This window comes from Columba livia, chromosome 13, assembly GCF_036013475.1.
Source record: "Columba livia isolate bColLiv1 breed racing homer chromosome 13, bColLiv1.pat.W.v2, whole genome shotgun sequence".
NCBI classification, from domain to species: domain Eukaryota; kingdom Metazoa; phylum Chordata; class Aves; order Columbiformes; family Columbidae; genus Columba; species Columba livia.
Window position 1 is genome coordinate 12,533,631 of NC_088614.1, and position 15,876 is coordinate 12,549,506.

The 15,876-nt window shown below is 46.6% G+C and overlaps 2 protein-coding genes across 5 annotated transcripts in view; one reads left to right on the forward strand and one right to left on the reverse strand.

The window, feature by feature from the left end:
- The window catches only part of TSNAXIP1 (translin associated factor X interacting protein 1), a 24,487-nt gene extending 9,821 nt beyond the window's left edge, over positions 1-14,666 (reverse strand). Inside the window, exons 1-8 of one of the 2 annotated variants that reach the window (XM_065029142.1) lie at positions 14,224-14,666; positions 10,464-10,554; positions 8,675-8,787; positions 8,176-8,299; positions 7,011-7,104; positions 2,933-3,129; positions 2,117-2,270; positions 1,189-1,358 (exon numbers count right to left, since the gene is read on the reverse strand). In XM_065029142.1, the coding sequence (XP_064885214.1) occupies positions 1,189-1,358; positions 2,117-2,270; positions 2,933-3,129; positions 7,011-7,104; positions 8,176-8,299; positions 8,675-8,787; positions 10,464-10,554; positions 14,224-14,288 (1,008 nt within the window). In that variant the 5' untranslated portion in view covers positions 14,289-14,666. The remainder of the gene's footprint in view (positions 1-1,188; positions 1,359-2,116; positions 2,271-2,932; positions 3,130-7,010; positions 7,105-8,175; positions 8,300-8,674; positions 8,788-10,463; positions 10,555-14,223) is intronic. The other variant, XM_065029141.1, reaches the window with a different exon arrangement.
- Positions 14,667-14,798: 132 nt separating this feature from the next.
- The window catches only part of RANBP10 (RAN binding protein 10), a 67,171-nt gene continuing 66,093 nt past the window's right edge, over positions 14,799-15,876 (forward strand). The window contains exon 1 of one of the 3 annotated variants that reach the window (XR_010465971.1): positions 14,799-15,038. Coding sequence is in view for 2 of the 3 variants with exons in the window: in XM_065029143.1 (XP_064885215.1) it covers positions 14,840-15,038 (199 nt within the window). In the remaining variant the exon portion in view is untranslated. Of the gene's footprint in view, positions 15,039-15,149; positions 15,553-15,876 lie in introns of those variants that run through there. The other 2 variants (XM_065029143.1, XM_021301400.2) reach the window with 2 other exon arrangements.

The following is a 15,876-nucleotide window of genomic DNA, read 5'->3' on the forward strand; positions in this document are numbered from 1 at the left end:
TGCCTGTTTTTATGTTTAAAATTAGATCTTAATCCACTAGGAGAGAGCAGGAGAAACAAGGTTTTGTTCCAGAAATTTTTACATGCATCCCCCTCAGATCCACTATACTGCATTTGGAAAGTGTTTCTTTTTTATATGATTTGTCTTTGCTCTACTACTACAAAGGTACATTGTGATTCAGAGGTAACCAACATCCTTGTCTGGGTTTTGAGGGCTGTGTCTGTATTTATTATGCCACGACACAGGGACATGAACAGTGGATCAAGCTGTGCTGGTGGTCAGGGCTGGAATAGCACTGCCAATGGCCCACGTGTATCTTGGACAACCCAGCGCTGCTTTCCTGAAGCACAAAGACAGGTGGTACTTTTTTTATGCCTTCCTGGAGATTTTCATCCATCCCTCTTCTCATCTGTGCACTAACTACATGGTGGGATCTAATGTGTTCTAGTTTGCATCATCCTTTAGAGACCAGGTCACTGTGGGGTTGGGAGCAGACCCCATCCCAGCCTTGGTGTTTGTGATCCCTTCTCTGTCCTGCATGCGCTGTGACATTGCTCCCGTGCATCTCCGGTGCAAGCCAAGCAAACATTTATTCTGAAAAGGCAGCAAACAGGTACAACGTGAGAAGCCCAGTCCGGTTCTTTCACAGCTGGAAAATGTATTGATCAGCCCCATAGCTGGGTTGATGATCCTGGAGTTCCAGCAGGATTAAAAAAAAAAACAAAACAAAGCAACATTTAATACTCCTGGAAAATGCAAAACCCCAGCTATACAGCAAAGCATTAGTAGCCCAGCAGTAGTTTCAGTTAGCCATGATTTGGACAAAACTGTGCAATGTATGTGAGGGGAATCTAGTTCATTTATTTATATATATTACTTCACACAGCAGCTCTCAAGCTGCAATCTGTGGGCTCTTGGTGGTCTGTGTTTTACAGTGTTAACTCAGTTAAACCTGACGTTAAGGGTTTGTGACAACATATTAATTTTGAGTGCTCTGACAGTCTGAGATTCCAATAGGTAGGGAGATTTGGGGGCAGTGGCTTTTCATGTATTTCATGTACAAAGAATAAAGAAATGCCTTTTGTGAGCTCTAAATTTCCTGAGTCCTTATCCCAACCTGAATACTGAAGCATCATGTTATGTTTGTATTTATGTAGTATAGTTTGAAAATTAGGAGCTTATTCTCACCTCCTGAAGTAAATCTGAGTTTTTTTTCTCCAGTGATTCAAAATCTCTCCTGGGGACAACATCTGCATAGTATGCTATCATGAGGTTCAGCTTCTCCTGGGCTTTGGTGAGGTCCTGCCGGGCTACCTTCAATGCCAAACTTAGCTTCACTGTATCTTCACCCTTGGTATCTTTAAACAACAGCCATTGATGAAAACTCATGACAGTAAAGTTGCAGTAATATTTTTCTGAATCGTCTATTAAGCTTTTAGACCACGTAATCTTGCAAAGCATTGGCAAGAGCTGAATGGGTGTGACTGTATTACTGTTAAAGAACTGCAAGTCCAGGATTATACTGTAGTGTTCCCATTCTTGACTCCTTACATATCTACTCAAAGGCTCAGGCTTGGCTTTGATTTAACAGAAAGGCTCATGGGTGGGCAAACCCTTAGGCAGAGGCCATGGCACAGAGCAGGAGCTTGATGGGTGCCCGTAACCCAGCTGTGGATCAACAGAGACGATCTCCTGACAGGGTCCCAACCACTGCGAGTGACCTCTGTGCCAGGTCTCTGTGCCACCTGGATTTCAGCAGTTTTGTCCATCGCTGTAGACAGGCACACAGCTGCCAGCTGTGCCTGGCTAAGACATGCTGACAGTTGGCACTGGAGTCAAAATCCATAAGGAACCTTTGCACTGGCTTTCAATTTACCTGCTGTGCTAAGCAAGCGCGTACAAGAATATACACAGTGACTGAATCGAATCAGACTGGTAGGTACATCCCTGCCTATTCCCTTTCTTACCCATTTATGAACTTTTTAGCTGTGCATTTGTCTAACTTCTTTTAAGAATCAAAGCATATCTGAAGATAGTTCAGAAATACTCTGAATTTCTTCTGCAAAGCTGCACCCATGGGTGTGTATTTGGGTCTCTGTGCAGGATGGGTTCTTACAGAGATCTGTGCTCTCTCTGCGCTGGGCTTGCTGTGTCATCTCCAGCTGCTCGTTGTGCAAATCACTCAGTTTTGCTAGCAGCAGTTTGCGGGCAGCGTGCTCGTTGAGATAGCGAGCGTACTCCTCAGTGACACTCTCCCGCAGATGCTTGACCTGCAGGAAACAGAGGCTTGAATCGATCAGGATCCATCAGTGGGAACTCTTGGACTGGTCTGGTGGGTCTAAAGCAGAAACTAAGGAGCAGAGAGTAGGATAAGGGAGGCAAAATGGGAAAAACTGGAGCAGGAGAGTGGACAAGTGATAACACTATAGAAAAGGATGGATCAGATAGAAATATGATGGGTTTAAACCTGGAAGTAGTGTGCAAAGAGGTTCTCCATCTGATTTTTAGCCTTCTAGAGAGTGAATTACATACATATAATGATCTGAGTTACACCATTTAAGATGAATGACACATATTTAAAGATGCTAAGGGTATTATGTTGTAAAAGAGTGCGTGTACATAATAACTTAAAACATTAGTACTAGGAAAATATTTATTTCCTCCCTCCTTCAAATATGATACTGGAAGAGCCAGAAGGGACAAGAGATACAAGTGAAGACATCTGACAGCAGCAGCATAGCCTGTCCCAAGGGAACAGGATATTCTCTGGGGTTGGCCAAGATCCAGCACTGCTACCATGCCAGATATTCAGTGCCTGCTCCAGAACTTCTCCTGGCACCAAAGGATGAGAGGCTGGGAGGTTAGAGATCAGGTGTGCAAAATGCATCCAACTGCAGCTGGGAAACGTTTGACTCATCATTGTATAGTTTACCTGAGTCTGAAGAGAATTATTTTCTTCCTTCATGTTGTCAATGAACTTTAACAAATGTTTTTTCTCTTGCTTTAACATATTTAGTTCATCTCTCTCCTTCTCCTGCAGTGCCAGTATCTGCCGGGTGCACTCCTCGGAGACAGTAGCCACCATGGCCTTCAGAGGCTCTAGGGCACGAATTGTCTTCTGCTGATGAGCTACAGAAAGCAGAGGTGGGGTCTCACAATGAGCAACAATGCCTGAATTTTACTCAGCTGGGCTGTTGAATATTCAAAGCTAAAACAGCGCTGGTGGGAAGCGAGGCTGAACATGGAGATTTACTGCTTGGCCTGGTGAGTTCCTAAGGACTGGGGGTAGTGCCTTCTGGGATTATATCACGTTGTTTATCCAGCTGTGCATATGAACTTCATAAGGATTGTTACATAAGGATTTATTGTTTCAGCTCACACCATTTATCGTGGTTTGGAAAACAAAGGATGAACAGCATTTTATTTTCTAGAGTGTTTAAAATTTTGATGAGTACTGATAGCTTTGTCATATTCCATTACGTGAGAAGGTGTCACCATTTAAGCACACGCAGCATATAGGGCTAAAGACAGCTGGTAACAGTGATTTACCCTCTTGTGGAGGCATGTTCTTCGTGGACTTCAATCTGCTTTCTTGTCCCCAAATGCATGGCCTCATGCAACCTTTTGTATACAGATTTGTTGTCTAACCACTCTCCCCTCTTTTTAGGGATGCCTTGACCTCTCTTCTTTTGCCTTTCTCTTTCTTATATCTAGTAAAGAACTCGTATTTCTCTTGGCTTTCTCTGCTATAACATGTGCTTTTCACCCTCAGCTATTCCCCCTTTACCTTGAAAATTTATCTTAAAGATACCTGAGGAACCTAGTGACAGTACTTGACTTGGGTCCCACATCCCAGTTACAGTTACACGGTAGAATTTGGTTTGATGTCACCTCCCTGGTGTACAGGCTTGTTTTTATGACTATATAGAATTCCACCAAGAGAATAAAATGATAGAAGACAGGATATGGTGTGATTCAAATGAGGCAAGCCTCCTTTTGTTTGTGAATAACTGCATTATTCAGCAATCAAAACTGTTACTCCTTCTCTTGAACATTTCTGTCTCTTGATAGAAATGCTGGTGGATGCTGAATAATCTGACTTGGAGCTTTTTTTCCCTCCTCAGTAAAAAAACAGTATTAGTATTTATGCACAAATACTATGCAACAGATTTTGCATTTTAAAAGTTAAAATTCATGCAAAAATCTAAGAACAGGAACTACTTTTTTATTATACTAGGGTGTGAATTTCCTTCCCGTGCTAAAACTGTACCAAAGGTTTTGCAAAGCTCTCTTGGTGTGATACTTGCATCATGAGAAGAGACGTCAAAAACTGGAGCATCAGCACAGAGCTTCTGCTGCTGTCTTGTTTGGTTGCTCAGTGTGACCTTATTAAAACTTCAGCAAACTTGTTTCGATGCACGGTTTGAGTGTTTCACAACTGACTCCTGACCACAGGCAAACCCCTTTAAATTAAGTGCAATAGTATTTTTAATTGTAGCTGCCTATATGTCAGAAGTTAGAGCACAACTTGCTGTCAGCCAAAATTATTTTGTAGTGTGGACACTGGCCAGAGCCATCTGGGAAGTTCAGCGCTCTGACAACCTCTCGTAACTCTCCCTACGCCAAGAAAAGACAGACATTCTCCCACTTGGAAAGAATTCAGGCTGTGGTGTAGCTCATTGCACGTACAGAGTTGCTGGATGGACCGAGAAGTCTCAGCACCACAAAGGAGTGAATGTGAAGGCCCTGTGGACATATAGCAACCCGAGTATTATCTTAATAAAGAAGTGGATCCAGCTGCGGATAACATCCCCACAAAGACCTACCCCTCCAGAGGTCTATGTTCCAAATTCTGCCTTGTACCTTCACATTCATGTGGATTAACTCCAGAAACAATGGCTGTAAGGCCTCAGTGCTGGTTCAGCAAGACGTCAACACCCAAAGGAGCTACAGCTGCAGTTCTGGCAGAAGACACACAGTTGTGAGCAGCCAGCACAGGCTGCGCATCCCTGTTCCCATCAGAGGCAGCCGCCCGCTCTGAGCTGCCTGCCCAGCGACGCACGAGCGAGCTGCCTTGGACATCGTGCTGCCAAAATGATGCAGCTAAATAGACAGTGTAAGCAGCACAGTTTTAGGACAACATTTAATAATGCTTTTTTCTTTTTTTAAAACCAAATTATTCTGACAGACTTGGTAATATGTTGTAATGCTGCACATTTAACGGGAGAACCTGCCCCTGTGGTAAGCACCTTAAATGTCACACAGGCTTTGCTAGCACAGAACCTGTGACTAGGGCAGAAAAAACAGAGTGAGAGAAAGCCGCTAAATCAGACTGCAAAGATAATAGCCAGCTGGCTGAGAAATACAATGCTGTGGTGTAAAGGAGGTTTAGTTTCAGTTTCACAGGGAGCTGAAGTGCCACAGGTGGAGTATGCATGTGCATCTCTCTAAGCAAAGTGTCCCATTTATCTGCTCCAAAGCTGCACCTTTATAAATAGAATATAAAATTCTAATGTTAGGAGCCCTCAGAATGGCCACCTCTCACAGATTTTGAAGAAGTTGTTTTTGTTAAGCACAGTCAGACATAATTTAAGAATAAAGATAAATATTTAGGAGAGCAGTTCTACAAATCGGTACATTTTCTTCCTTTTCTCTTGTGCTATTTCTGCTCTCAGACACTTGCCTTTGTCTCTTCTCTAGCTCAGACACTTTCATCAGCAAGTCAACTCACTAAACCAACAGGAAACTTTGCAGCTCTTGGTGTCTGTTTGTCCTGCTGGGTGAGTTGACTCAGCTCACAGAGGTGTCCAGCAAGAGGCAGCGCTGGGCCCCATCCAGTTCCTCAAGCTAAAAGGAGATGGATGTCATGTAGCCCTCGTTAGCAAAGTAAAATCTGTAATTAGGAAAATGAACCCTCAATATACAGAAAAGTATATTGGAAAAAGTTTTTAAAACCACCCAACATTATTTTTTTTTATTCTTAGAGTATCAAGTAGACTTGATACCATGGCATAGCGTTTCACTGCATTCAGCTGAGGTCCAAAAATAGAGTTATCACAAAAGAGATGTTTTGCTGGGTCTCCAGTAACTTCAAAGAAAAAAAGGGAATATCACAGCCAAGCAATACTGAGGAGTCAGTAAATAAATGCTTAAGGAAAATAAAAAAGCTTCAGAAAGCAATGCAATATCAGCTGCAGCACAGACACCAGTGATCTCTCTGGGAGCTGAAGCAGAGAGATGTGCACTAAGGAGTTCTACAAGGAAACTGATTTTTTTAAAAGATGTTTTTATATGTTGACTAAAATTGACTTATTCACCTGGTTGGAGGATACTGTGCAAAGAAAGATGTGTTTTTTGGTCCATAATGAGGGTCTATGATTAGGTAGTCCAGGTAACAGGTACTGGGATAAACAACATCTATCCTTTAAGAGACTGTCCCTGTAGAAAACTGTTGACATTTGATAGCTGCTCAGTGCCCAGCATGAAATGAGCTCCGGGTTACAGGCTATTTCTGGCTCTCTGTGACTGTTTACAAAGTACTGGTATCACTGTGGCATCTGGATGCCAGGCAGAGTTTAGAGCACACCAGGAATGGCCAGGGAACAGCTCGTTCAGCTCTCGCCCTGCCTTGCTGCAGCAGTAATTCAAGCTTCAAGTTACCAGAGCAAGTGCATCCAAATAGATGAGTTCAATACACTCCTCTATAAATATGGTTGTCCCAGGAAAACCCTGAGACATTGCTGTTGCCTAAACTGTGTATGTGATGAAGGTTTTAAAAAATCTAAAAATCTTAAATCTAAATATAAAAATCTAAAATACTATAGGGGAAAAAAAAAACTTTCAACAACTTAATCTTATATATGAAGGAAATAGGCCTAACAGACCACAAAGAGGTTTTACCAGCATCATCTATTTAGGCTGTTCGTCCCCTGTATGTGTCCAACACAACTAAGCTCCATAAGAACATGTCTACGTGTTTTTCCCCCACAGGTCAAAGTTGAAGAGCTTACCCAAAGTAGCTTCATATTCACTCTTTATAGCTGCCAGCAAGGGCTTGTAGGTCTTGAAGCTGTCTATGAAGAAGTCAAAGATCTCTCTGTAGGGCTGAGAGAAGAAAGAAAACTTGAGAAAACATCTAGTGGCAGATTTTTCAGAATTCAGAGAGAGGTGTTTTATGCAATGCAAATAGCATCTAATGACAGTGAGAACAAGTATAAAAATACTGCTACCACAATGTATTTTGTCCCTCCATTTTTGGTCCACCATCCCAAACACCTCATAGGAAGGTGGAGTTCTCTCCCCTGTTGACTTCACGATAAAGACTGTTCACACTATCAAATACAATTAAACATGTTACCTAAGACAGTAAAAAGATTTTCAAAGCAGAAACACATTTATGAAACCTCAGTTTTCTCTTGCCATTAGTCAGTGTTTGTTTCCCTCCACTCTCTTCCATCTACCACTTTCTTTCCCTGTGACTAGAGGATTCATTTGGGAATAAGAATTTGAATTAGTTTGTGCAGAGAAAATCAGATCTGGACTTCCCATGGCCTACATAAATGCTCTAATTGCAGGATATTACAAAAATAGGAGCACCCACTCCTGCTCTGAGTTTTAAATTAAAGTGGTGGTTCTCAGTGTCTCCATGAGGTGTGTCCTCAAATACAACAAATCCTTCAGGATCAGACCCATTAGAAACTGTGAATTTTGGGGATCCTGATTAGGCTCTGACAAGAGAGAAATTAGAAAGCCCTTTCTTGTCACGTGCAAAAACATAACTTCAGAAATGAGAGGTTTTGCAGTGAAAATTTGGAAACCTACGTACTTTCTTCTCTACGGGTTTAGTCAAGAATCTTCAGGAGCTCAGTGACTAAATTCCGTTTCACATCCACTTTAGATTACTGTGTCTTTTTAAAGACCTGGGTTTTGATTTGAAAATGGAAACAGTTCTAGAAGGCGCAGAGTGCAGAAGAAGGTGCGAACAAGCCAACAACATGCAAACAACAGCAACACAACATATAAATAAGCTGCTTTCTGTGCAATTTCTCCAACATGAGCTGCAAACCTGCAAACTCATAGGTGCCTACTCTTCTCATCTACTTTTTCCTTTGGTTGGCAAATTTAATTGATCCATCTCAGCACCTAGTTTCAAGGCAAGAGAACCTTGTATCAGACCTGTAATTTCAGTTCCTGGGAGTTCTCCTTAGTCAGATCAAGAGACTGCAGCTCTTTCCTTAGATAGGATTCCAGTTGCTCCAAGTATCGTGGCTTTGGAAGGGCGAGAAGGGCCTGTTTATTGCTGCAGAAACACAGGAAAAGAATGAATGTGTGGACTTATGTGTGTCATACCTGTTAGAATGAACTCATCATAAATCAGCTTAAGGATTTTGGTTTCCTTTCTACTGCCCTATACACTGTCAGTCAATGAATCATGAAACAATAGCATTTTATGGTATGTTTATACTGAATATGACTGGCTACTACATAAATACTTGACATCTCCTATAGAGCTGCTGGTCAGAACCAGCAATGTCTTCTCTGTTGTGCTGAACTCTCATGGGGTGGCCCAACATTGTTCTCACCGACAATGGAAGAGGTTCTGCTCTGTAAGGTCTTGGTTTTCACAATCTGCTCCCAGCAATCCTGGTGGTTTAACAGGACAGGCTGAGCTTACCTAGGCTGTCTCTCCTCCGGGGCGCAGCAGGGTTTATGATTCTTTAGGACAGTCTGCCCGGCCACAAACGCAGGCCACGTGGACCAGTGGCCTCTGGCAGAGAGCTGAAGAGACTGAAAAGGAAAAACAAATCCATTTGCTGTATCAGAACACTACAAACTCGCAACAAAGAGCCAAATCCAGAACTGGTACAAGTGCCTACGAGTACAGTGAAACAGAAGGACAAGGGTTGTACCCTAAAACTCTTCTCAGACGGCACTTGACCACACCTAAAAACCAAATAAGCTTGTTCTGTTCTTTGAAGAAATCATCTTCCCCGACTAGTACCATTTGTTGAACACCGCTGAACGCTCTCCTGGTAGCTATTGTACATGCTGCCTAGATTAGATGGTTGTGGGAAAGTGTTCACATTTTGGGGAGAAAAACGTTTTTTTTTTGGTCTACACTGGGGCCGCTAGAAAATAAAGCGTCACACAGATAAATCAGAATTTTGCATTAATGCAGGTGAAATCCCAAGTGACAGGTTTGACTTAGGTCTTGTTTCCACTGGGGAGTTTGGCACTGGGCTGTGCCCTGGTGAGCGCACGCTGAGCTACGGTCACTCGCATAGATCACGGGTTTTAAATGCAGGTTGGTGACCCTACGTGAAAGAGCTGAATTTGCGTCAGCGTAGAACATAATGAAAATAAGGTCTGAGGAACAGTAAAAAAGAATATGATACATGAACTTTCCTTCAGAAGCTGCAAGCTCTTCTGAAAGCTAAATCTTGTTGTTAACTTTAAGACTATAATTTCTATCTTGAAACTTTCTCAGTGCATCTTTAGGGATAGCTCTGCTGGATTGCTCTACTTTATCTTCACTGTTAAAACCAAGTTATTAGTATGCAATTGTCCAGTTCAGTCCTTCCTAATCAGTGTGTACAAAAAAATTAATCATGAGCAAATGGGAGTGTTTGACTTTCAAAACCCAAACTTCAGGCAGACGAAGCCTTGAAAGAGTTAAACACAAAGCCTCAGAAGTTCAAATGTCCTCATTTCAGTGCAAGAAGCAGGAAGATTACATAGGAGAAACAGGCAGATTCCTATTTACTGCGAGTTGAAAATCTTCCATACAATGAGGAAAGTGCTTACACAATGTCCCAGCTCTAGGGACAAAATAATACTTGAAGTTCTTGTGTTAATGTAGCACATACAGCTTGTCATAGAAGTGGCACATTCCTGAAATACAACCAAAATGCTAATGCAAAACCAAAAATACCCATGCCTTTTATAGACTTTGACCTCCCATTATTTTGTTTGGTATACATTTTCCTGCAATTCATTTTCGCATCATTTGGATATTGATTTTTCCTATGCTTGTTTATTTTATGTGCTAAGACTGATAAATACTAGGGAGCAGATGTTCCTGCAGGATGCTCTTATCCTACGATTAAACAGCATGCGGTCATGTGGTTTCTTTTTTTTTTAAACTATATGGGTCAAATTTTGGCTTCAGGATTTGTTGTGTATGTCCACTCAGAAGGCTGCAGCCAAGAACAATATTTAGATTCCTCTTCTCTTTCCTCCACCCATAGAAATGCAGTAATTAATTCACAAAGATGACATCTGTATCTGAAATTCAAGACTTAGCAGTAACATATATATTTTATATATATATATAAGAAACATGAAAATTAATAGAACTCGCTTGACTTCCTAATAGTCTGGGATGGTCCCTGGGCTTCCAGCAAGATTCAAAGCTGACTGCATTAACTAAATTTTGGATGTTTCACTGGAATTCTTCAACTCACCGGAGTCTTCTGTTTCTTGGACAGGACGCACTTCAGACTGTTGATACGTGTTTGGCAATCTGGAGTCTCAGAGGGAGATTCAGGACCGGCCCTGTGCAATGGCAAGAAAGAAACTTTTCAAAATATACAGAATTAAATGTATTTACAGTGGAGATCGAGAGTCTGGCTCACGTAGACCCAAGGTAAACAACCAGTTATGAAGTGCCTGACAGATGAAAATATCCAATGGGATAATGTACAGGGAGGGACTGATGGAAACATTTGTGCTGCAGCTGAACTCTGGGATTTGCTGTTTGATACCTGGCACAACATTCGGTACTTTCCTCCCTGTCTCAGTGGGAGCACCCGGGCTGAACCCTGCGGCTGGGCGAGCTGGGACACATTGGTCTTCTGGAGAGGAGAGGTCAGAAAAAGAGCTAGAAGACCTGGTACCCAGCGGTCAAGAGCCGGGATTTGCCTGCAAAGCCTGTTTTCTGGGACGGCAGCAATGCCAGGGCACAGGTGGCCTGACAGCCAGTAGAACCAGCAAACATGGAACAAATATAACCTGGAACTCTATGTTCTAGGCTAGAAACTGGCATGTCTGGGTAAAAGGCCTTTTAAGAAGTAAGCATGTGTATTTTAGGAAAAAATTAGAGTGGGCACAATACAGGAAAGCAATCCAGAGATCCCCGTGAACTTGCAGGCGCTGTACCAGCACAACATGAGCACACGTTTGGCTGGTGTCTGAGCACTGACTGTGGCTGCCAGCGTGGTCCCACGCTGGGGGGACACGTCGCTGTCGCACCTTCAGCAGATCTGACTCTTAAACGACCCGCCGCCCCGGGGAAGGTGAGCAGGGGATGAGCTGGACCGGCTCTCAGGAGCCCAACGAGAGCCGGCCCAGCACTGGAGTGGGAGATGGTACCTGGTGGGCTGCTGGATCTCCCATCCCGGTGTATAAACCAGAAGCCTCAAGCTGCAGCTCCATAAAACCTGGTACCAGCTCAGCTCTGCTGAAAGGGGGGTCCTGTTTCTGCCCCTACCACACCAGGCTCCTGGTGTCCAGGTGGTGTCACCTCTGTTGTGTGCTGGGCAGTTCTCTGAGCTGCTCTAGTTTGCTAATCCAAGGGAAAACTTGCAGTTACCCAGTTTAGACTGATTAAAAACATAAAATGCACGTTCACCCCTCAGTGGGGGAGTACTTCTGCAGCTGGCAGTGAGAATGGAGACAGAAACCCCCAGCAGTGGGTCAGCCAGACCAAGGAACTGCTCCTGTGGGTGAGACTCCCTGAGCTGAGACTCCCTGAGCTGAGACTCCCTGCGAGCTGATCCAGCAGATTGCTGCTCCCAAAGAGCCAAACCATCTCCTCCTGCGAGCTCTGCACCTCGTGCTGCTGCCACTGCTCATCAGACCCCTTTGTGAGCTGCTTTGGGGCGTCACCTCAGCAGAAAACTAACCAACCCAGCGTCATCTTTTAATTTTGCTTAGTGATTACAGACACACAGAAGACCCTTCATTCTCATGAGGAGATGGTAGCTGGCACAATGTGCTTTTGTGGCACTGTTGCACCAGCATGAGGAAGCCATGGAAGCTCGTGCCGTGTGCCTGGAAGCCAGGCCTGAGAAGATCAAACTGTGCTGGCCAGGGACGCTCCAGGAGCAGGATGAGCATGAAGCGGCCTCTGGTCAGAACTGCAGAGTGTTTTCAAAGTCTCCAGTATACAACAGACCATTAAACACACAGTAACTCTTGTTTTAGAATCCAAAGGGTAATTTTCATGCATTTAGATGAAATAAGTTTCCTCGCTATCCAGAAATATTTCTTCTTCTTATCTGCAGCTAAACTTGCTAGCAGTTTGATACTGAGCAGTCTCTACTTCCATTTTCTTTCATAAAAGCCAAGTGCACTTACCACCCAAGACCATGTGTCTGTTTTCTTCTTGCAGGATGGGATTTTAAGCTAAGGGCAATCTTTACAGCCCCTCAGTCAGTGCACAACCTGCCAGGACAGCTCTTCACTCACCTGACAGAAGCAGGGTGTCCAACTACAACATCCTGGGTTCGGAAATCAAAAGGTGCCTGTTCCCAGGCACCCACATTGAGTGAAAAAAAACCCCACCAAATATATATATATATATGTATATATATATATATAAACCTATCACTTCTCCCATGAGTGAAAATGGTTGTTACTTGGACTGCGGTACAGACAGCCTGGCTTTGGAACCAATGGCTATTTCAGCACTGTGCAAGCCAGCAAAACTGAAGCACGGAAAACTTGCTCGTTTGATGAAAGGTACTTCCCAGGAGTGCAAAACATTCAGCTTCAACATAAGCAAAGATTCTTTTACCATATGCAAATTTTATTGAATGGATGTGGACCTGGCTGTCCGTATTGGAGCTCTCCAGTAGAAAAAGCAGTGACAGTGCACTTTTAGACCACCTGCCATCAACCAAATCTGAGATCTGAAGATAAAAGCCTGTCTGTGGGTATAAATTAGGTCTTCACTGTGCCAGAGGGAGGCTCAAGACATACAGAGAAAAGTAGGCTTGGCCACAAACACACCAGAACTTTCCTTTTGAGACAGCCCAAGCAGTTGTCAGAGCCTCCAGTCAGCCTTAATTACCCTAACAAGCCTCAGCTGAGCCCACTACCCATGGACCCTCTTGCATTTAAGCTCAGTTCTGGGCTCTCCCTGAGCTACTTTGTAGGTGTAACCATCTTCAGCCCTGCAAGTGCCTTAGACCTACACCATAGCCTTGTCTCCCTTCCTGTTTCTGAGCTGCTCGCTCTGGACTGGATCCGTCCCTTGGCCTTGAGGTGGGTGCTGTTGGGAAGGGCTTTCCCTCTGCTGCTGTCACCTTTGGTGATGTCTCACCCTCCCGTGGGGAGCAGCCCTGCACTCCCAGAAGGGAGGGAAAGGGTGAGCAGCAGAACGGAGACTTGTGTCTCTGAATCGGAATTATTTTGGTTGGAAGAGACCTTAAGATCATTGAGTCCAACCATAACATAAGTCTAGCACTAAACCATGTCCCGAAGAACCTCATCTGTATGTCTTTTAAACCCCTGCAGGGATGGTGCCTCCACCACTGCCCTGGGCAGCCTGTGCCAATGCCCAACAGCCCTTTCTGGGAAGAAATTTTTCCTAATATCCAATCTGAACCTTCCCTGGCACAACTTGAGGCCACTTCATCTTGTCCTATCACTTACTACTTGGGAGACGAGACCAACGTGCTCCAACCTCCTTTCAGGTAGTTGTAGACAGCGAGAAGGTCTCTCCTCAAACTCAGACCCTATCTGAGAGGAGACTTTGCTGCTTTTATAACTGTTCTGAACTATTCAGACTAACTAGAACAAGGTATTGATGGTAGAGACAGATGCTTTGATAAAGGAATGGTACAGAAAACAACTAGTAGGGATGGGCGCTGATTTCCAAAGGATAAACTAACTATGAACAGGCAGCTATAAATGCTAACAATGGCCAGGTAAACACCGCAGGAGTCACTCAGCAAGTTCCTTGCCCCGTTGTGAGTGAGTGTTGCCCTTGTTCCAGAAATGCCGTGTCCCGAGGGCAGCTCCTGAACGCCTTCCCCGGTTATTTACCCTTACGGTGCCGTGACCTGCGTCCTGCCGCCCCCGCTCCACTCTGAGGACGGCTGTCGGCGGGCGGGATGACAGCGCCCGGGGAGGCACCCCAGCCCCGCGGGAAGGGAAGCGCTCCGCTCGGCTCCCTGCGGGGCCCGGACACCGACACCCCGCTCCCGGCCCGGCCCTTACCCGCCCGGCGCAGCCCGACGCGCCGCCATGGCCCGGCCGCCCGCGCTGTTTACACCCGTCGCCATGGAGACACCCCCCCCCGGCCCCCTCGCGTGCCGCCATAGCTGTCCCAGCAGCGCCTGACGCGCTGGTGCCGTTCGCCAGCAGCGGCAGCCCCGGCGCGGCCCAGCCCTGCCCCGGCGGGAGGCGGGCTCTGAGGAGCGGCCGGGCCCGGGGCGAGGCCGCCGAAACGGTGCTGCCCTCCCCCGTGGCGGAGCGGCTAAAACCGGCCCCTGCCAGGAGGCGTCCGGCAGGCGCGAGGCGGGCCCTCGGCACAGCGCTGCCGCGGAGCACGCCGGGAAAGGGAGTCTCGCACCCCACGGCGCTCACGGGAGCCGGGCGGAGGGGAGACACGTTTCCCAGCGTGCAAGCGCGCCGACGGGCGGGGAGCGGCTTCGAGCGCAAGGCCTTTCGGGACATGTAGTCCCGCGGAGAGCGAGAGGCTGGAGGGCAGGCGCGGCGCGGACTCCGCTTCCCGTCGGGCAGCGCGACCCCATTGTGGCCACGCTCGCACGCCATTGGCTCGCGGCCGGAGCCGGGCCTAGCTCCCCGCCCGGTGACACAAAGCGAATCCAAGATGGCGGACGCGGGCAGCCTGCACGGGGGGGACGCGGCGCTGCCGGGCCCGCCCGAGGAGCAGGAGCTGAGCCAGCGCCTCCGCCGCCTCTACCCCGCCGTCAACCAGGAGGAGACGCCGCTGCCGCGCTCCTGGAGCCCCAAGGACAAGTACAACTACATCGGCCTCTCGCAGGGCAACCTGCGCGTCCACTACAAAGGTGCCGGGCTGGGGCGGCGGCGCCGGGTTCGGCTTCGGCCCCGGGTCCGGCCGGGCGGCGGGCTGGGCCAGGACGGCCTGACAGCCCCGGGGGAGGCGGCGGCGGGGCCGGGAGCAGCGCGGGGCGCCCCGGTCTTGGGCCTGGGTGCTGCTGGGCCGGGGCCTCCAGCCCGGCGCGGGTTCCGCAGGGCCGGGCAGGCGGAGGCAGAGCCGGTCTGGAGCCCGGCGGAGCTGCTGCCTCGTGTAACGCTTTGCAGTGCCACCAGCCCGGGCCTGAGCGCCTCTCTGCAGCCAGGTGGTCCGTTTACTCTGTCATCCCGGTTAACACCCGGCCCAGGGCTCGGATGGCACCGCCATGCTGTGTAACAGGGGCTTTGGCTCCTTGAGTTTACACAAAATAGCTGCTCGCAGACTCGTAGGACTCGGGGAATCACACTGGTGTTTTTCTTGCTCGCTATTGGAGGCTGTTCTCCCTCCCCACCCCGCGGAGAACCGATCATTCCTTTTCCTGCCTGGTTAGTAAACACTGATGTCATTCCCCTCTTGTGTAATCGTTTTGTCTTCTGTTTGTGTACATTATTTTTCAAATTATGTATGTGGGGAGGGGGAGAGGTAGTGCTGTGAGTCCTTATCAACGACTTGATAGTGGAAACAAAGGAAAACTCCGGTGCTTGTAGTGTGGGGAATGGTCACGGTGGCAGTGCAGGACTGCATGTTCTAGTTCTCTGAAAAATGTGTTCTAAATTGTTGCATATGTAGAAATCCCCACTGTGTTCAGATAGCAGTGTTATGGAGCAAAACGTGTGAGTGTTCAAATCCCATCCGGACTTACATTTCTC